The sequence below is a fragment of the Lathamus discolor genome, chromosome 5 (assembly GCF_037157495.1).
Source record: "Lathamus discolor isolate bLatDis1 chromosome 5, bLatDis1.hap1, whole genome shotgun sequence".
NCBI classification, from domain to species: domain Eukaryota; kingdom Metazoa; phylum Chordata; class Aves; order Psittaciformes; family Psittacidae; genus Lathamus; species Lathamus discolor.
This window is the reverse complement of record NC_088888.1, coordinates 110245293-110266704: the sequence shown is the minus strand read 5'-3', so window position 1 is coordinate 110266704 and position 21412 is coordinate 110245293. Positions and strand designations below refer to the sequence as shown.

The following is a 21412-nucleotide window of genomic DNA, read 5'->3' as shown; positions in this document are numbered from 1 at the left end:
TCTTCTTCCCGTTGGGGTGTTTCAGCTCAAGATGTAGAGCTCAGCAGTGGAAATCCAGATTGTTCTTCCCGCACTCACCTCTCGCCCAGAGTGCTTGGTTTTTGGAGGCTCCCTGGTGCTGCAGTAGCCAGGGTCAGGTTTGGAGCACTGCAGTTGGCTGGGATGAGGCTGCGTGTCGGGATCACGGTGCATATCATGGGATGGTTGCTTCCTGGGAATGGAGGAATCCTGGGATGGAGGCCCCCTGAAGGGAAAGGATTTGGGGGTGAAGGGCTGCTCTGTGTCACTGGTGGCAGCTGCACAGGACGGGACATGCTGGGCAGTAGCAGTGTTGCAGGAGATGGAGTCCCATGAAGCCAGCAAGGGCATCTCCTTCGCCATGTGCAGGGCTGCTGCTGCCCCTCTTCCTGCTGCTGCGGCTCTTTCCCAAATGGCCTCTAAAATCGCTCCAGAGTAAGAGACTCGTGATTCACAGCCCAGCGCTCTGCTCCTGAGACACCCCAGGACCTGAGCTCTCCTGGGGCTTTTTCCACCGTCAGGGAGGAGAAGGGCATTCCTGGAGTGCCGCCGTCCTGAACCTCCTCTGCAACCCATTCCCAGGGGGCCCCAGGGTAACTCTGAAGCTCAGGTCAGGCTGCACGGCTCATCCCAGCTCCGGAACACGCGGTCTCCGCCAGCCCAGCCCCAAGGAGCCAGGAAGGCCCCTTGGCAGCTGCACCTTTCCCAAGGGGAAGGCCTGTTCCCTTTCCCGCATTCCTGCTGCCTCTCCCAGGGGCCGGGAGCTGTGGGTGCCGGGTGCGGAGTGAGGTTTTTTGTCACATTCACTGTAAATAGCATCGTCTGCGGTGACTCGGCCCCGCGGGGCCCCGCTGGTGTCGCACAGCCCCTGTCCCCCCCCGCGCCGTGGTCGTGAACCTGCTCTGTGAGCACCGGGTTTGAAATGAAACCGGCAAAAACTGCGAGGAAAGAAACTCCATCAACACGAGCACAATGTCGAGGTTTTGTAAAAGGATCCAATAAATGGAGAGTTTAACTTGAGAGTGCCTGCGTGTCTGCTCCACGGGGGCGGGGGGAGAGCGGAGGGGGCCAGGATGGGGCTTGCAGCAGGAGCAGAGCTCCTGGGGCACCCCGAAAATACAGTCGATTATAGAATCAGTCACGGGTTGGAGGGGACCTCAAGGATCATCTGGTCCAACCTTTCTTGGCAAAGCAGGACCTAGACTGGATGTCCCAGCACCCGGTCCAGCTGAACCTTAACAGTGTCCAGCACTGGGGACTCACCACTTCCCTGGGGGGATTATTCCAGTGGCTGGTTGGGGAAAAGTTTTCTTCTTGTGCCCAGTCGGAATCTCCCCAGCAGTAACTTGTGCCCATCACCCCTCGTCTTTTCCACGGGACTCCTTGTAAAAAGGCAGTCTCTGTCTTCTTTGTAGCCACCCTTCAAATACTGGAACATGGGGATGGGGTCTCCCCTGAGCCTTCTCTTCTCCAGGCTGAACAAGCTCAGCTCTCTCAGCCTTTCCTCACATGGCTGCCCGGTGCTTGGATCATCTTTGTGGCCCTTCTCTGGACCCTCTCCAGCCCGTCCACATCTTTTTTGTACCACAGGGATCAAAAATGGACACAGTGTTCCCAGTGTGGCCTGACAAGCACTGAGCAGAGTGGGACAATGACATCTTTATCTCTGCTGGTGATGCCCTTGTTGGTGTTCACCAGCATCCTGTTGGCTTGCTTTGCCACAGCTGCACACTGTTCACTCACACTGAGCTTGTGTCCATAGGACCCCCAGGTCCCTTTCCACAGAGCTGCTCCCCAGCCACGCAGATCCCAGCCTGTGCTGCACTCCTGGGTTTTGCTTGCCCAAGGACACTTGTCCATGTTGAACTCCATAAGGTTTGTGACAGCCCCCTCTTCCAGCCTATCCAGTTCATCCTGAAGACTGGTTCTCCTTCCCAAGCATCCACTTCCCCACTCACTTCCACATTGCCTTTTTTTTGACATTTCCCTATAGGAGGGTTTGTACCTTGGGATGGGGGAACACGGGAGAGGAGAAAGGGAAAAATGCCCTTAAGAATTCATTCCCTTCTACCATGACGGAGGGCAGGAGAAGTGCTTTACACTTTACCCTCCACTCCTCCACACTCAGTGCCCTCAACGTTCCCTTGCAGATGACACATTCCTCAAGAAAAATCAGTTTCACTGACGTTGTTCCCTGTGTTTCTGCCTGTCAGTGCCATGAAAGCAACCAGCTCCCAAGAGATGGGGAGCATCGCACCTTCCCACAGCCCTGCCTTGTGCCTGGCCACCCTGAGACAGGCAGGAAGAGGGAACTTCATGGGTTTGCTTTGGTCTTTCTTCCCTTGGCTGGAAATGCAGAAAGCGTCCTGCAGGGCTGGACACCAGCCGCAACACAAAGCCAAGGTCACGTTGGGTCCATCACTCCCAGCTTCATCAACTGACTGCTTCTCCAGGGCAGCCTGCACCACTTGTCTGCTTAAAAACAAAGAGGAAAACAGGCTTAAATCCGGGAACATGAGGCGTTTTGGGAGTGGGACTGGTGGGGAACAGGGAACACCCCAAATCCCTACCTGACCACTTCGGGGCTGACCAAGTGTTAAAGCCGGTTGTTAACGGCATTAGGAGCCCTTGTTTTGGCTTAAAACCCCTGGGCAGAGCAGAGTTTTGCCCATGACGCGACCAAATGGCTGCAGGATATAAGGAAGAAAACCAGGCATCATCAGCACCTGCAGGCACCCTGTGGCCCACAGCCCCATGCTGTAATTGAGAGGCTCAAAACAGTAAATATTAAGAGGAGCCAGAGGGAAATGAGCAGTTATTTACCAGGCAATTAATAAAAGACCTCAACTGCGCTCAGTGTTGTGCCTGCGAGGGAAGGGTGATTGCCACTGTGCGCTTCAACCCAGCCATTTAATGTAGGAATAAAAAGAGAACGAACGTAACCCTGGGTCGAGCACCACCCCTTCTTGTGAGCACCAGCCTGGGGCCCGGCTCTGCCCTGGGGAGGCAGCAAGCCCTGGAGCAGCGCTGTGGCAGAAACCCAGCGCAGCTTGGTTTTACTTTGCCCTGCAAGAGTGAAAAGGAGAAGGGAGATAACGCCCGTTCTTCCACCTTGGTTTTCATGGAGCCACAGCTTTGCTCTGTCCCTCGCCATTGTTACCACATCAAGGAAATCATCGTAATGCGGTTGTAGCAGGAGGGGGGCAGTGTTTGTACCTTTGGTTATTGCTGCAGGAGGAGCTAGCTGGTTGGTAGAGGTCTTCTCAGCAGGGAGCTCATGCTAACCCCACAGCTTGGCCTAATTGTACTGAATTATGTTCTGCCTCAGGACACTCACTCACATAGCTTTAATTACCAGCAGCAGCCCAGGCTTGCTATGCTTGAGCTGGAGACATCATCCTTCTGTGAGCTCAGGGACAAGGAGAGGAGCGTGTCCTGGGGACACCGAGGGCCAGCCAGTGAGACATGGAGGAATACTTTAATCTTTGGCTGTAGCCAAGGCAGAGAGCCTTTAATTGTTCAACCTGCCAGTAAAAATGCAGCAAACTGATGCTGCGACTTCTGACAGAGGAGTTTGGGAAGATCACTGCATCTTTGGGCTGCATAAATCCCTCTTGATTTAGGAGCCTGCTGTGGTGCTGCTCCCTTGCATCAGTCCACAGGACAGATGCAGGATGAGGCCAATGATCTCTGGCCCTAACAAAGCTGCGCCCAGGGTACATTACCTGCTACTGGGTCCCAGTCAGGGCTGACCTGAGCTCCTGGGCAGCATCCTGTGGCCCCAAGTGTCCTCATGGGAGAAGTACTGCGTCCCCAGGAGTGAGAATGCCCCCTAGACCTCAGAGCTGCCTCCTCGGAACACAGGTCCCCATGGCATGCCCTGGGGAGCAGGACTGGGAGGCTTGGCTGTCACCCCAAGGCCATAGGGAGAGACTTGGCTGGGTACCTGTGGGCCACAAGACTTTGTGATGGATCCTTAAAATGATGGGGCCCAGGTGGTGATGAGTCCTTAGCAGAGTCAGAGGTGACTGGTCCCAGGTGATGGGTCCTCAAGGGATGGGTTCTCACAGATCATGGTCCTAGGTGACGGCTCTTCAGAGAATGGGTTCACAGTCCAGGTGTCCCAGTGGATGGGTCCCATAGGATGGGCTCACAGTTCTTAAGTCCCGGGTGGTGGGTCACATGTGATGTGTAAATGGGGGCCCATTTGATCTAACTTACCTTATCCATCACGAGCCTACCCAGGCCATGATGTGCAGCTGGAACCCCAACATTCTGCACTCAGCTGCCCCATTCCTCCCTAAGGCTGAGCTGTTGGTGGGGCCGGCATCTTGCTTCAGGTTCCCCTGTTTATCACGTCCAAGTCCCCAGGGAGGTGGCACTGGTGTGGTTCAGGGCACTCATCAGGTGGTCAGGTGATCCCAACTGCCGCTGACTGCATCTGGGCATGTGGGATAGCATAAGCCTGGAATTAAATGACTTGGTCCAGTTACTTTTATTAAGGCTCACATTAATAGAAAGAAAACACAGCATGCTTCACTCCATCCAGGAATATCTGTTCCATAAAAGCCATCCAAGTGAAGAAAGCCAATTTTAACCTTTTCTCTGCATCATCCCCAGCCCTGGCTGCGCTGCGGGAGCGCACAGGTTGGGAAGTGCTCTGAGAATTAATCACTTGCCAAGGGCCAAGGAGCAGCCCTGCAAAGCGGCTGCTTGGGAAGCAGCTCAGCTGCACCCATAGCTGTTGTGTTTGATTAGGAGAGCTGCAGAGGGACAGCAGTGAAACACAGCACAGGATGGGGAGCTCCCACGTCACATAAGGTTACAGGGACTGGGGATGGCCACAGCCCAGTGACCATCACACAGCAGCCAAAGGGATTTTATATTTTTCCTTTATGGAATAAAGAGTGTGAAACCAAGTACCTTTGCGGTTGTTTGTCCATTAAAGTGTGCAAGTCTGGTTGGAATGTGTTTGCCATCCATCCCCCTCGGCTCGCAGCTCTCCTGGGCTGCCATGGTTACCTCGGCAGGACTGACCCAGCCTGAAGAAATGCTGTTTATTTTTGTTTCTCTGTGCAGAATGAACCGCACTTGGTTTTGCTCGTTTTAATTAAGATCTTCTCATTAAAGACTTTCCCTCTTCCTTCGCCCCCTCCCCCCCATGTTTATTTTTCAAGCAGGCACAAGTTTGGTGTTTATAAGGAATGACTCAGTTTTCAGCCACTGGACTGGAGCATAAAGGAGTTTTCCTGCCCAAAATTACAAGAAGAAAAATATAAAAAGCCTTTGGAAAGCCATTAGCTACCAGATGACCTGATGAAATATCGGCAGGGCTGTTACTGGTAGAAGTCAAAGCTTTGCACCTCAAATAAGGATTTTTCTGTAACGGCCCAATCAAATCAGTTGCCTTTCAACAGTGAACCAGGCTAAAAACTGTTGAGACCGAGTACAGGGCTAACCCTCTTAATGATCACAGAAGCCCACTCCCAGTTCCTGAATCACCTTCAAACCACTGCACTTTTAATACGGTATCTGCCTCAGCAGCTTTCAGTCTCAAGGTAGCCTGCGAAAGGGGATGGTACCATTTCTATTTCATCTAAGGGGAGAATGAGGCACTGAGCCAGGACCACATCCAAAAGCATCCATCAGAGGCAGAACTAGACTGCATCTCTATAGTTCTGTCACGTCAGGCAGCACTGAGAGATTTCCATGGGTTTATCTGGCCCAATTATACACTAGTCACTCCTGTGGAGCAGTGATTGCAGCCAATAGAGTCTGTCTCACACTTCACATTTAAATATTTCCTTAATACCTTGAGATCTGTAAAGCCTGTGTCTAACCTGACTTTCTGTATGAGGAGGCTGTGCTGGATGAGTACTTGAGGAGGTTATTCTCCCCTGATGTGCAAAGCTAGTTGGACTGTGTGGTGGACTTCAGCAAAGGTAGCAAATCTCTCTCACCTTCCTGCCCTTCACACACCTGCAGTCAGAGAAACACAGAGCTCCATTTAATCTTTTAAGTCAGTGAATCAGCAGCCCTGCTACTGCAGGGCTCCATGTCATATAACCACACAAATGTGACAGAAACGTCCCCCTCTCTCTCAGTACCCAGCTCCTGGGTTCTGCCTCTTGACCACAGGTAGCTGCAACTCACTCTACTCCAGTTGAGCTCTTCTTGACTCTTTGTACCTGGGCTTTAATGCTTCTCACTCCTTGGGCCATGGGAACTAGGCATCCTTGTTCTTTGCCCCAGAATAAGCAAGGTCCTCCCCGAGTCCTCCATGGAAGCACAGTGACTTTGGATTTCCTAACGCTGTCACTCCAGCAGAGCCTTCACCAAGCAGAAACTACTGCCTTCATGTTCTGCCCACCGGCACACCGCTGGAGCACCCGTGCTCAGCCATGGGGGATGCACCAAGCACTGACACACGGCCTTGGGTCTGGTTTCTTGAAGCAACAAGTGAAGTTCCTCATAACTATAAATGCAAATGAGTATAATCACAAGATAAGGCTCTGGAGCACTGGCCTGGGTAACCAGCAGAGGTAAAGATGGTCTTGGGGACTCATATTATGAGGCCTTCTCTTCCCTCTCCCCCAGCCCCAGATATGTTCAAAATAATCTCCTTGGAGATTTAATTACAAAGTGAAATATGTCCAATTCTTCTATTCAGTTCTCGAGTGATGCTAAAGAAGCTGAGCTACTGCAAATGTTGTAAACTCTTACGAGGATTAATGCTACTGCAACAAGTTTTTTAGCACATTAATGGTATGATTTCTCTCACGCCCATGACATCTACAGAAAGCAAAGGCATGGACACTGGAGTCTGTACACCTAATTGCACAGGAATCCTTAATGTGTACAAAATGTGATGTGGAAAAGGCAATAGCAAATAGTTTTTATTACAGAGCTGTTCTTCCACTGCCTTAATCTCCCCAAAGCTATAAACTGAAGGAGTAGTTATATTTTACAAATGTGCACAGACACACACAGGCAGATGTGGAAGAGGCACACAGATGCTTTTATAAACCACAGAATGTGCTTCCTCCTTGGCAGTCTTACTATGCTTTTTATTTTTAACACCAAATAAATACAAAGCAATCTAATAAAAAACAAACAGCAGTAAATCTGAGAAATCGGTTGCTTTTAAAAGCAATACTATTAACTAAGTTTAGGCCCCAAATATATGATTTAGGGAGTGAAAAACCTCCCCAGGTCTGCAGTACAGATGGCTTTGCGTACATGACTCAGTATTTCAGCCAGGATTTGGGCTTGTGGGGGCTGGAAGGATAGGGTTTTGCAAGGTAGAAACAAGAGGCACTTAAATCTCAAAGGTTTTTCATGAGCGCTAGGAGTTTAACTACTTCATGTACATTTGACTGTACCTTTCTGAGATATTTCCTCCACTGATGATGGAGGAACCCCAGAGAAACTGGTCTTCCGTGTGTCTGTCTCCGTGAAGAGCCTAGAGCTGGGTGGACAAATCTGGTCACACCAGGTGAGGCTGCAGCATCAATAAACAAACACCTTGCATTGCTAACATGTGTATCTTGCCACTTCCCAGCTACTCTACACGTCCAGCATAGCCCCCTTTTCCTATTTTTGTTTTAATAATCCTTGCCCCAGTTTTCTCATTTCTCTTTGTGCCAGTGAAATACACGTGCACAATGCAGATGGAGGGCAGACAGGAAATGGGATCTGGCGACCGGGAAGAAGCAGTGGGGAGAAAAATAGATCTCTTCATATCCATGGCCATTGTTTCAATATTCCTACAGAGTCTCCTCAGGGAAAGGACTGGGGCACACACTGCTGAGTGGGTCACACAAAGAAAGGTCTGTGTCTGCAAACAATTTCACCCTGACCTTGTAAATACACATTCTATTTACTCTGCATTTCGCATCTCTTGTAAGATTCAAACTCCCAATTTTACAGAACAAGAATCCCCTCCAAAATACTCCAAAACCAGTTAAAAATAAAATTAAAAAAATAGATAGATATTAAAAATACTTCCTTGCTTCTCCATGAAGGGGAAGGTAGTTTCTGGTCTCTGCGCATCAGTAAACCCTTTCTCTCCCTGGGGTCACCCACCGGAAAGCTCTTAGCTCTGGTGCCCTGGGGTCTCCCCTTGCACAGCAGCACGATGTCCATGAGCTAAAACTTCTGCAGGAATTTGAGAACCAGGTCACGCAGTTTCACCCTCAAGGGTTCATCGTTGTCACAGATGATGTGTGTGGAGTCCTCCTCAATCTGAATGAGGGTTTCTGCCTCCTGGAGGAGTACGATGTGGCCCTTGGCTGTGTCCTCCACCTTCACGTCACTGAAACCATGCTACATGCAGCGTCGAGGAGGGGTTAAAAGAAAGAGATGTTACTACAGCTCAGGAAAACAGATAGAGATAAATGACTGGGGCACAGGGGGATGGAGAGGGGAAAATGGTTACAAGGTAAGAGTGCCACTGCAGACATCCTAGATCTGCAGGCTTTGCAGAGGAAACACACACAGACCCTCATTATACAGATGGATAAACAGGGAGGTTAAACCCAACATTTTTCACTGCAATTGCAAAATCCTGAGAGGCAAAAAGGACAATGGCTCCTTTAACTACAGAAATGACCATCTGCTGACATTACTGCCTCAAAGATGACAGTGGAGAGCTACTGAACCCCAGAACAAACTTCTTCACAGACAATCCTGCCCTTTTTCCTGCCAATTTTCTCCAAGGAGTCCCACAGGCAAGAACAGGGCTCCACAAAGCAGTAACCAACTGCCTGCAAGTTCAGCCACCAAGCCCCTGTCCTGCAGCTCCCCAGAAAACTTCACAACAGTGGAGACATTTCCAGGATCTCTTCTTCACTCGCCTACCTTAAATACTTTTGAGACCTTCTCCCCACTGTTTCAATTCATTGCTGATAAATCCAAAAGTTATACTGGGAAAATTCACCCACCCAGAGTGGCCCCAAAAGCTCTACTTCCACGAGAAACCAGGAGGAAATGACTGTCAGGAAGCGCCTGTATAAGGACATGTCTCCATGGAGAACTGTTCCCTCCATACTCAGCGCAGGGATACAGGTTTCCTGAAGTACTTTGCTAGCTTATAAGCTCTTCTCCATTTTAAGCTACACAAAAATTGTTTTCTCTTTCTCTGCTAGTAAAGCAATACATTTATGAGATTAGAGTAGAAATCTGCTTGAACCTCACTCGCCACTAAAGACTTAATACCTTCTCGAGTGTCTGCACAAACTGGTCCACAGGAATGGAGCCACTCAGCAATGGCTTCAAAGGTTTACACTCTGGCACGTCATCATTCACTCGCTTTCTCTTCTTGCTGGCAGGAGGTTGCGGAGGTTTTGGAGGGAGCTAATGGACGAGAAGGTGCACAGTAATGCTTGAATCAGATCAGCTTATTATAATGCAGTTGGAATGAAAAGCACATGAGATAGGAAAGGCATACTGATTTTGTTTTCTGGGACTACAGGGGAATATTGCAGTGCTGTGCTGAAGGGGAGAGGAGAAACCCAGCCTTGGACTCCACTGCAGCTCTGCACACAGAAGCTACCATTTATAGAAATAAATCAGCAGGTTTAGTTCAAACCTCCATCATCTTGATACTTCTGTCAAATTCAGTTGTGTTCAAATTTCTGTCATGCTAAAAGGCCTGTCTGACTCAGCTCAAGACTGAAGCTTCTATTTTAGCATTCAAGTACTCTGCAGTATTTTCTAGGAATCATGCCTTAAAGTCAATACCTTGAAAATCACACTCTAAAAGATGTAACAGGTTGAGAAACAGGCAAATCCAGAGCAAGTAACTACTCAGGGAATGAGAAGAATGGATAATTTATTCCTCACTGGCCTCAGAAAAGTGAGCTGTTAGGAAGAGCTTGAATACAGGCAGGGAGGTGTGAGAGATGCTGCAGTGCCTGAAAAATCACTGAAGTGTGATCTGGGTGTAATTTCGTGCTGCTTCAGAAAGCTTAACTGATCCCTGAGCCCCTTCTCCATCACAGGGAGGGCGAGGCAGGGTTAGCACGTGCAGTGGTAGCTGACCCAGCACTGTCTGTTGCTGCACGTGTGGGCACGGTGTGGAGTTAACTAAGCACTTTTGAGAGATCATTCATGGAGATGAAAACCAGATTCCTATAAGAAGAACAGTGGGGAAATTATCATGTAAAATAAGTTACCTCGAAGGAGGTGATCCTGCCCCTTTACTCTGCTTACAACAGCAGAAGTGCAAATTTATGCTGAAATTATCCCTTGGCAGTAGGATCCATGTATTTCTACTTCTCTGCCATCACTGATGAGTGCAAAGATTGGAAATATTAATACTGCCTAGTTCAGGGAGGAGCATGTGGTGGATGTCAGCAGCTTAGAGAAGGGAAGGTGGCACTTCTTGATCCGGTGGCTTTAGTACTGTTGTTGCTCTGGGTCTGTAGTGAGTTGGATGAGAGCCCTGTTGTACGCAGCACTGTAGAAGTGCATAACGCTGTAGAAGAGATTCAGAGCAGCCCTGCAGAGAAGGCCTTGGGGGTGCTGGTCAATGAGAAAATGAACATGAGCCGACTTCAGCGTCCGCTCGCAGCCCAGAAAGCCAACCATATCCTGGGCTGCATCAAAAGGAGCGTGACCAGCAGATCGAAAGAGGTGATCCTGCCCCTCTACTCTGCTCTTGTGAGACCTCACCTGGAGTATTGTGTGCAGTTCTGGTGTGCTCAACATAAAAAGGATGTGGAACTCCTGGAATAGGTCCAGAGGAGGGTCACGAGGATGATCAGGGGACTGGAGCACCTCCCGTATGAAGATAGGCTGAGGAAGTTGGGGCTTTTCAGCCTGGAGAAGAGAAGGCTGCGTGGGGACCTAATAGCAGCCTTCCAGTACCTGAAGGGGGCCTATAGGGATGCTGGGGAGGGACTCTTTGTCAGGGACTGTAGTGACAGGACAAGGGGTAATGGGTTAAAACTTAAACAGGGGAAGTTTAAATTGGATATAAGGAGGAAATTCTTTCCTGTTAGGGTGGTGAGGCACTGGAATCGGTTGTCCAGGGAGGTTGTGAGTGCTCCATCCCTGGTGGTGTTCAAGGCCAGGTTGGATGAAGCCTTGTGTGGGATGGTTTAGTGTGAGGTGTCCCTGTCCATGGCAGAGGGGTTGGAACTGGATGATCTTGAGGTCCTATCCAACCTTAACTATTCTATGATTCTATGATAAGTGTCAGCACCAGTCTTTCCCAGTGAACTAGCAACTCAGTCCCTGGGAAAAAGGTGCTGGGAAAATTTCTCCCAAAATTTTGGCAAGACTATTTGATAGGGATGCATCTGCATGACACACGGGGAATTTGCCTGAAGCAACTCCAGTGCTGTGTAGCACTCAGTACTCTCCAGGTGACAGCCTGGTCTCCTTTCAATTCTGGATTTTTCCCATCATGTAGCATCATGTCTGAACCTGCTGTGGTGATGTCCCCATGTTTCTTTCAACAGCCAGGGAAGGGTGTTTTTCATCCTTAGGAGAGAAATGCCATCTGCTAGGCTCCAATTCCACAAGCAGGGATGCACTTGCCTCACTTCACAAACTCCACCATTTTCCCTTTAGCTGGTGTGCCTATGTGCATGCATGATGTTATTTATGCATGAATCATTCACATGGTTCTGTGTTTGTAGATTGAGTTTTTGGGGCTTGTCTACGCACAACTTCTCTAACACCCAGAGGTCCCAGGCTCAGCCAATACTGACAGATACTGCTGTGCTGGCTTACCTCATCCACTTATGGGGGCTCTGCATTTTAAGGCTAGGTCTACATTTATTTGGCATCAGGGATCAGTAGAGAAGAGATTAAATGAACAACACAAAAGAGAAAGTGGTCTCAGATCAACTGGATTGCAATACTCCATTTTTTTCAGTGTTACCTAGTGTTTCTAGGGAACTGACTTGGAAAAAGTAAGACTGTCTGCTGTGCACCGATATAAATCCTTCACTGATCTTTACATCCCAGCATTAAAGACATTGCCACACTGGCCCCTCTTCCCAAGTGCAGCTCTGCTCTGCTGCCCAGTGGGAAAAGCAGCAGCATGCAGTGTGGCTTCACCAAGTTCCCTGATTCCTTATGCGTCAAAGAAGAAAGGGCAGCAGGGCATCCACCACTAAGCAGGTCCACCAGGCATCTCCTTCTGTGGAGCACTAGTGCCAGGAACTGCAGTGTCAGATTAAAGGAGGTGGTAGAAAGAGAGTGTACACTCTTTGCACAAGGATGTGCAATCTGCTTCTTGGGGAACAGGGCAATTTAAGGAAGATAGTCCCTTCACACATCTGATGTTTTAGGTCATCTTTCTCCTCCCACCCTCAGTTCTAAGTCCATGAGAGGATAATGCTGATCCTGGTGTATGGGTTACAGAGGAGAGCAGAATGATTTGTATCCTCTCTTCAGGAATAATCTTGTTTCCCCTTTTATCATCACCAGGCATGTGGCCAATAAAAAGAGGGTAGAGATTTATTTGCATCCCACTCTCTACTCTAAGTGTAATTCCTCACTCACACATGCCAGGACAAAGCATCTGACTGTGCTCCAATAGGAAAAGAGTTGTTGAAGGGGTTGTCTCATGAGAACAGCTGGGGTCCCAGATGGCAGGAAACCCAGTGTAAGGATATTTTTCTCCTCTTCCCATTATACTGTACCTGCAGCACATGCTTGTTGTCTTTAGTATGCAACACGGCAGAAACTGTTGCTAAGGAAATACCAGGCTTAATCTCCGAGGGCACAAGCGAATCTGCAAGCTAAAGCAAAAGAAGGATTTTGTTCAGCAAGTGATAATTTCAAACTTCGTATGAATCCAGCTGTGATTTACATTGGCAGCATGGTATTTTTAAACATAGACTAATGAACTGTAAACACAAAACCACTGATACAATGACAAAGCGCTCCTCTTACCTGCTCTGTCCTCCTCCCAGCTCTTAAAGCTATTGACTTTCATACCATTATCAGAGCAGCACAAGGTTTTCAATAACCAAGGCAAGTCTCAAAAAGCACAATTAAAAGGAATCCTTGTTTAAAAAGACATCAATTAATTCATTGATAATTTTGATTAGTAAAACTCATAATCTAATTTGGCATTGCTTAGTATGTTTGTTGTGCTGATGGACAATGAAAAATCCAAGCCAGTTTCTTTTCAGTTCCTTACTGCTGCGGCATCCTGACCACAGAATAGCTGGAAGAAAGGAGTTTGCCCTTTAAAACCCAGTGGCTCTGTTGACTGGTCTGAAATTTTTCCTTACAACACCATACAGAAACCCTGCCACTGCCTTTTCTGTAATTCCTCTCTGAAAGAAATAAAATTTAGCTTTGGCTCCATCCTTGAATTCAATGGCAACCTCCCAAGCTCATCTGCAGAGGGGGTGTTGGCAGTGAATCTGGAGTGGGCAGTACTGTACCTGCTGAGACTTGTGGAGGTTGGCCAACTGGGAAGCACCTCTCCCAGCCATGTTTCCAAAGGAACGCTGCAGAAAACAGTGTTCATGAACACAGGAAATTATTCTCTTTTTCCCTCTGAAGGAATTTTAGATGACATATATTGTCATCCAGGCACTAGATGCCCTGGAGTTCTGTCCATGACTGCAGCCAGGATCTAGTCCTAGATAAAGAGGTACCTTCACACTGCATGGACCAGCAGCCCGAGCTCTTTCTGAGTATCCCTCCCTGTTATTCACTGTGGACCTGAAGGCCAGGATGCATGAAGTGTGCTCTGTGCCTGTGAGGAAACTCTGCGGACTCACAGAACAAAAATGGATAAGATTGCTCATGCATTATACCTCTGGATGGGAAGACTTTTTAGATCTGAGGAGTAACACCTAAAGGGACAGAATCCACTTGACTGTTTATCCTATACAACTGTTATACCATCAATCTACCCAGAGCATCAAACCATCTCATGTAAAAAAGCCTCTACAAGACAACTTTCATGGCTCCTTTTCATTTCCCAGCACATGTCACCTCCAGTTGGAGCCATACATTAATAAGCACTTAACCTCCTGGTAAAGGAGTTCTTTTGAAACGTCAGCCAGCTACTGCAGCACCTCCACAGAGCAAAGCTCTGGAAAACCAGCTATCACCATTGCTCTGCCAGCAAGGCAAAACCAGCGGGTTTTTAGCAACCTGGTCTAATGGAAGGTGTCCCTGCCTGTGGCAGGGGGTTGGAACTGGATGAGCTTTAAGGTCTCTTCCAACCCAAACCATTCTATGAGTCATTCTAATTTTTACCTTGCCAGATGCTCCCACATATGAAAAGCAGGAGAGAAACTGAATGGATTTTTGAAAAGTGGGTACATTCCAATTTTGTAGACAGTGCACCTGAGGCAAAGAAAGACTGTATTCCTTACCAAAGACCATCTAGTGAATTCTCAACAGGATCCAAACCAGGAGAGGGATGGAGCAGAACAACTGAACCCTGCCACTTCTCAAGAGACTTCAGATACCAATACTTTACTGCTGAGTACTCAGGTCTGCAGTAAATTATGATTATGTAGGTGATCACTGTATTCCTTCAAAGCTCTAATCCTTGTGAACATAGAAGCAACTGAACTTGACTTCAAAAAGCACTCACTACAGGCCTAATCCTTTTGCCGCTGAAGCACTGAGAAGGTTTTCCTGTTTGTTGGCTTCAATGGCAGCAAAGTTCAGCAAATTCTAATGACACCCGAAAATCTTACGTACCACTATTAAAGCTGCAGGAACATTCTAAGAGCACCTCCTTGAAATAAAACACTTGGATAGATGATTGTGTTGGAAACACACAGACATTTTAGGGCTGCATTCAAATCCCCTAAATTTTGCACATATTCAGACTTGGTGGATCTTAGAAATCAAAATTTCATGGAGTAATTCACATTGCTGTCTCTCTGGAACGCTCTTCAGGATCTTTAAAGCCAGCAGTTTGAATACAGCCTTTACAATTTGTTGTTGAAGGCTAAGAGAATGAAAATATAATGATAATCATTGCTTCAGATTTCCCCGGGACCTAAAAATAGTAATACTTGCAGCAGTGTGTTATGCTGCACTTTGCAGTGGTCAAAGGCACTTTCCATTCCCACCACCTTCCAGAGGAGGATCAATATGAAGTGGGCTCTAATGAAGAATACCTGGCACAATGACAAACACTGAAAAGAAAAAGATCCTTAAAAAACAGAGCTCTGCTTAGAATCCAAGTCCTCTTCTGCTACTGAAATACTTTTGCTATTAACATTTATATAGCTTTTAACCACACAGCTGGTAAACAGAAAAACTTTAATTATTAAAAGTCAAACAGACAGTAAAGCAGATGTTAATCTTTATTTTCTCTAAGATATTGCTTTGTCTCACAGCCCTCTCCATGTTGCGGCCAATCCTCTTATTATAGAAGTTCACTGACCCAAACCAAAAAGGTCATTTAATCATATCCAGTAATTCACCCACCAAGACCAGACAGCAGTGATATACTCCCTTCAACTGACCTCCTACACACATAGATCACAGAACTCTTCCAAAATGCTGGATTAAAGAAACCCTTTTCAGAAAGACAGCAAATCTTGTCTATACTCCAAGCAATGGCAACTCTACCATTTCCTGTCACAAGCTGTTCCAAACCTCAATTTTCCCTGCAGCTAGGAAACTGTGTCTTATTTCAAGGTTGAATTTGTCCAACTTTCAGTTTCTGGATCTTGTTATGCCTTTGTCTGTGAGATTGAAAAGCCCCCCACTATGCAAGAATAAATGTGTCTTCCTTCCAGTCATTATCACAAGTCTAATGCCACATGCTGGCACGAGGAAAGTCATGAAAGCAGAGACACACAACACCGAGAACTAACATCACATTAATCAGTCCCCTGCCTGGGGATGGGCCCTTGGACTGCCTTAAGACAAACTTGTCTGTGTATGTGTACTGTGTATTTCTTTTTTTCAATCCCTCCTGTTAAGGGAAGTTTAAAACAGAGACCAACCAAAACCTAAGTCATTGAGTCTCAGTAGTCTGAAACTGCAAGTGTTGATGTGAACCTTGTAACGGCTGAGGGAGAGAAGACTCAGCTTGGGATGTGCTGCTCCTGTGGTCAGAGCTGTCCATCTACGCTCTTACAAAGCAAAGACATTTTTAACATTGTCGTGATTTAAACCCAGTCAGCCACAAATCACGCAGTCTCTCTCTCATGCACAACCCCCGCCCACCCCGCCCCTTGTTGCCTTCCCCCCGCTCCCGGAGGGATGGGGATTAGAATCAAAAGAATGCAACTCCCACGGGTTGAGATAAGAACAGTTTAGTAACTAAGGTATAACACAAACCACTGCTGCTACCACCAATAATAATAATGATAAGGGAAATAACAAGGGAACAGAATACAACACCTCACCATCTGCCGACCGATAACTCACCCCACCCAGCCTGACCGAGCACTGACCGATACCTTGTCAAACCCTGCAGTGAACCAGCCCTTCTGGGTAACTCTCAGTTACATCCTGGGCATGACGTGATGTGGTATGGAATACCTCTTTGGCCAGTCTGGGTCAGGTGTCCTGTTCCTGTCTCTGCTTCCTCCTGGCTTTCCCTCCTCCCTAGTAGAATCACAGAATCACAGAATCACAGAATCCCAAGGGTTGGAAGGGACCTAAAAAGATCATCTAGTCCAACCCCCCTGCAAGAGCAGGGTAACCTACAGTACATCACACAGGAACTTGTCCAGGCGGGCCTTGAATATCTCCAGTGTAGGAGACTCCACAACCCCCCTGGGCAACCTGTTCCAGTGCTCTGTCACTCTTACAGTAAAGAAGTTCTTCCTGATGTTAACGTGGAACTTCCTATGTTCCAGTTTACACCCATTGCCCCTTGTCCTATCACTGGATATCACTGAAAAAAGCCTAGCTCCATCATCCTGACACCTACCCTTCACATATTTGTAAACATTGATGAGGTCACCCCTCAGTCTCCTCTTTTGCAAGCTAAAGAGACCCAGCTCCCTCAGCCTCTCCTCATAAGGGAGATGTTCCACTCCCTTAATCATCTTTGTGGCTCTGCGCTGGACTCCCTCAAGCAATTCCCTGTCCTTCTTGAACAGAGGGGCCCAGAACTGGACGCAATATTCCAGATGCGGCCTCACCAAGGCTGAGTAGAGGGGGAGGAGAACCTCTCTTGACCTACTAACCACTCCCTTTCTAATGCACCCTAAGATGCCATTTGCCTTCTTGGCCACAAGAGCACATTGCTGGCTCATGGTCATCCTCCTATCCACCAGGACCCCCAGGTCCCTTTCCCCTTCACTACTTTCCAGCAGGTCAACCCCCAACCTGTACTGGTACATGGGGTTGTTCTTCCCCAGATGCAAGACTCTACACTTGCCCTTGTTAAATTTCATCAAGTTTCTCCCCGCCCAACTCTCCAGCCTGTCCAGGTCTCGCTGAATGGCAGCACAGTCCTCTGGTGTGTCAGCCACTCCTCCCAGTTTTGTGTCATCAGCAAACTTGCTGAGGGTGCACTCAGTTCCCTCATCCAGGTCATTGATGAAAATATTAAACAGCACCGGTCCCAGCACCGACCCCTGAGGAACTCCACTAGTCACAGACCTCCAGCTAGATTCTGCGCCATTGACCACAACTCTCTGCCTTCTTCCTTTCAACCAGTTCTCGATCCACCTCACTACTTGATCGTCAAGCCCACACTTCCTTAGCTTATCTATGAGGATGCTGTGGGAGACAGTATCAAATGCCTTACTGAAATCAAGAAAAACTACATCTACCGCTCTACCATCATCCCTCCACCTAGTCACTTCCTCATAGAAGGCTATAAGGTTGGTCATACATGACTTCCCCCTCATAAAACCATGTTGGCTGTTCTTAATGACCCCCTCATCCTTGATATGCCTAGTGATGGAGTCAAGAATAAGTTGTTCCATCATCTTTCCAGGGATGGAGGTAAGGCTGACCGGTCTATAATTACCCGGGTCCTCCTTCTTGCCCTTCTTATAGATTGGTGTGACCTTTGCCATCCGCCAATCCTCAGGCACCTCGCCCGTTTCCCACGACTTACCAAAGATGATGGAAAGTGGCCTAGCAATGACCTCCGCCAGCTCCCTCAGCACCCGTGGGTGCATTCCATCCGGACCCATCGATTTACAGATGTCCAGTTTGCATAGCTGATCCCTAACCCAATCCTCATCTACCAAAGCAAACTCCTCCTTTGTCCTGACTCCTTCTGGGGCTATAGAAATAGAGCATGAGACTCACAAAGTCCTTGGCCAGACCAAACATTTGAGCAGTAACTAAAGCCATTGGTGTTATCAGGGCTGTTCCCAGGCTGAAAGTCAAAACCACAGTGCTGCATCAGCTACTAAGAAGGAGAAAAAATGACTGCTACTGCTGAACCCAGGACAAACATAAACTGCAGTTGAATCTCCAGTCTAGGATTGCATTTTACACAACAAAATGAGATCTGACACATACTATGTGAGCCCAAACACTTCTGTTCGCCAAACTATAGTTATTTATAAAGAAGAACAAAGTACAAGTGTTAGGTTTCTCTGAAGTCTCTACTAAGGCTTCTCTAGGGACAACTCTCCCTAGGCTTAAGGTCACATGCTGTCTTCAGTCACCAGCCCCAAATCCTCTTGTTGGTAATTAAGAGATGAACAATAACTGAAGATAGGATCTGAAACTCTTGGAGAGGGAAAAAAACAATCCCTGAGGCTGAATAATCAGTGAATGAAATCAGGAGAGGACCAGGATTTTGCCACACATGGTCTTGGTCTTGTGGATGATTTTCCCAGGGAAAGACATACACCAGTCGGTATTTTAACATCCAAGCTGCAGCGGTGGCTACCAGTGACTTATTCCTAGATTTCTGGGACACCTCTCAAACTCCTCCCTTTTCCTTCTTCAGCTCCAAGTTTTATAAGTGCGATAGCATTATGGTAGGAAGGCTGACCCTGCAAGGAGAGGCAAAGCCTGAGTTGAGTGAGGTGAGCTGGACCTTCACCCTCTAGAACTGGAGCAAAGGGGAACAGGCAGTAGCACAGCAAAGCTTAGCAGTAATTAAAATCTCCTTAACCTTTAAGATCTGAAATTCACTGATGTATACACTAGGTTATAGGATGTGTATTTAGAAATGGACACAGCTGGGTTTTTACATCAACATTAAATGTGTATTTTCCATATATGCACACTGTGCATAAATGTATGAACTCTGCCTTAGAGGCAGAAGCCAGAGTTGCAATTCTAGATCAAACCAGAGACATCAAAGACATGAAACAGAGACGTGAAACCACTGGGCAGAACAGACCGATTATGAACTCAATCCATTGCAAGTCCTTCGAGAAAATAAAGAATAGAGTTGTAATTCATTCCTTGTAGCAGGGACCAGTTCTGTTCAATGCTTGTGCAATACGTAGAACTCAGAAATTATACTAGAGGGATCCATCGCTAATGCTACTGTACTGCAGTAACAAAGTAAATGAAGAAAAAATTTTAAATATCATCAATCGTTGATCACATGCGACTAACACAAGAGCTTCCTCTGCTAAGACAACTACTGAGGGAATTGGGACAGCCCCAGTACGTGTTTCATGAAGCACTACCAAGGTACCACATGGGAAATTACAAACTGGATTTCACAGCAGCCCTGAGGTGGGGAAAGCACTGGCTAAAGCAAAGATATTCCCAAACTGACCCCTAAAGAGTCAGTCTTGAGCCTACTCCCACACAATTTTTATAAATGACCCAGTACAAAATGAAGAGAGTGTTCAGAAGGCCTCACTGAAGTTTGCAGAGGCACCCACAATAGAAAGAAAGATCAGACTATCATAGAGGAAGAACTAGATGACCTCAAGAACTGGAGTGAGAAAGCCAAGACGGAATTCAATAGTGTGAAATACAAGGCCAGGGACTGGGTTAACACCGAGAATTTCTGCTGTGAGCTGGCAGCTCCTGGAAATGACAGAGGTGAAGAGTCCAGGGGTATTAGTTCATTCCATGAGTACTGAGAGTCACAAATGTGACACGGCCATGAAAAAGCTAAATGCAGCTCCAGAAAATACCAGGTAATTCTAGCAGAGATGAACTACTGCTATTATATGGGGCCCAGCAAGATCTCATCTGAACTACTGGTAAATCATGGGTAATTTAAGTTCAAGGAAGATATTCTGAAGGGTAGATTAGGGCAGGAAAAGCTGTCTTGTAAGGGGAAACTAAATACCTTTGCTTGTTTAGCCTGGCAAAAAGAAAGCAAAAAGGAGAATTTGATTACATAAACACCAGAGGGAAAATACCAACAAAAGGGAAAATCTATTTATGCTAAAACATGATGTTAAGATAAGTATGTGCAGAACAGCCGTGAATAAGCGTAAGCAGGAAATCAGGATGTTTCTAGCCATCAGAGGCAGTGGGGGTTTGAACAGCATTCTATTGGGAGCAGCAGGGGCAAAAGTCTTCGTAATTTGAAGCTGGTGCCTGACATTTTTTTGAGGCACATTATAAACACTATTACTAACTGCACCTGGGTTCTGGACAGGTAACCCATGAGGGCACTTCCATTTCTGGGTGAAATGATTGCTTACAGCCTCGGAGCTTGCCAGGTATGAAGAGACTCTTAGCCAGATCCTAGCCCTTAAAAAAGATGCAATTTGTATGCAACAGAAAAATATTCTCTCCCATTTATTAGAGAAAAAGCCCAAAGATTTTGAGATCTGCCTGCCTTCAGAGGGAGTCCACCAGGGCCCAGGGAACAGTTTCACAGAGGATTTTACAGTAAGTAGTCCTCAGCAAAATCTGAACAGAGAACAACCTGCCTCATCTTCCATCTCTCCACTCACCTTGCTCCTCACACACATCAAATCCAGTTTCTGAATGCAGAAAAGCATCTTCCCAGTTTACCTTTAATAGGAAAAGAGTGACCAAATATTCCATATGCTTAAAAGCTGTGAAATAGCCCTTTCACAAGCAGGGTTGACCTGTAGAGTCAGTCTTATAAACAGAAGAAAATACATGCTCTCCCCATCCTGTCACTATATTTGGATAGCAACATTAGGAAAGGAAGGCAATTTACCTCACCTCCTACCTCCCTGCCTCTTCTTATCCTTTCACTATTTAAGCATCAGGAGCCATGTTGTCACTTGAAACCACACACAGAAATGCACAAGAGGTTATGGTGTGGGCAGAACTCTCAAGCAGATTCAGCCTTGGCTTTATACCATCTGCTAAATCAGGCAGAGTCTGAGTGCAGAAAGTCTGCAAGTATCAGATCCTGCAGAGGAAACAAATAGATATGCAGTCAAACACATGCACTGAAGAGGAAAAGTCTAAAGATTTAAATATGCCTGTGGAGTAAGCATTCATGACCAGCAAGCACATTAAACAAGGCACAAGTATGCTGCAGGCTACTGTGCAGTACAACGAATTCGAGGAT

The 21412-nt window shown here is 47.1% G+C and overlaps 1 protein-coding gene across 1 annotated transcript in view; it reads right to left on the bottom strand.

Moving 5' to 3' along the window:
- Positions 1–7013: 7013 nt before the first annotated feature.
- The window catches only part of INTS9 (integrator complex subunit 9), an 82816-nt gene continuing 68417 nt past the window's right edge, over positions 7014–21412 (bottom strand). Inside the window, exons 15-17 of the mRNA XM_065681909.1 lie at positions 12675–12773; positions 9235–9372; positions 7014–8343 (exon numbers count right to left, since the gene is read on the bottom strand). Coding sequence (XP_065537981.1) covers positions 8167–8343; positions 9235–9372; positions 12675–12773 — 414 coding nt within the window. The 3' untranslated portion in view covers positions 7014–8166. The remainder of the gene's footprint in view (positions 8344–9234; positions 9373–12674; positions 12774–21412) is intronic.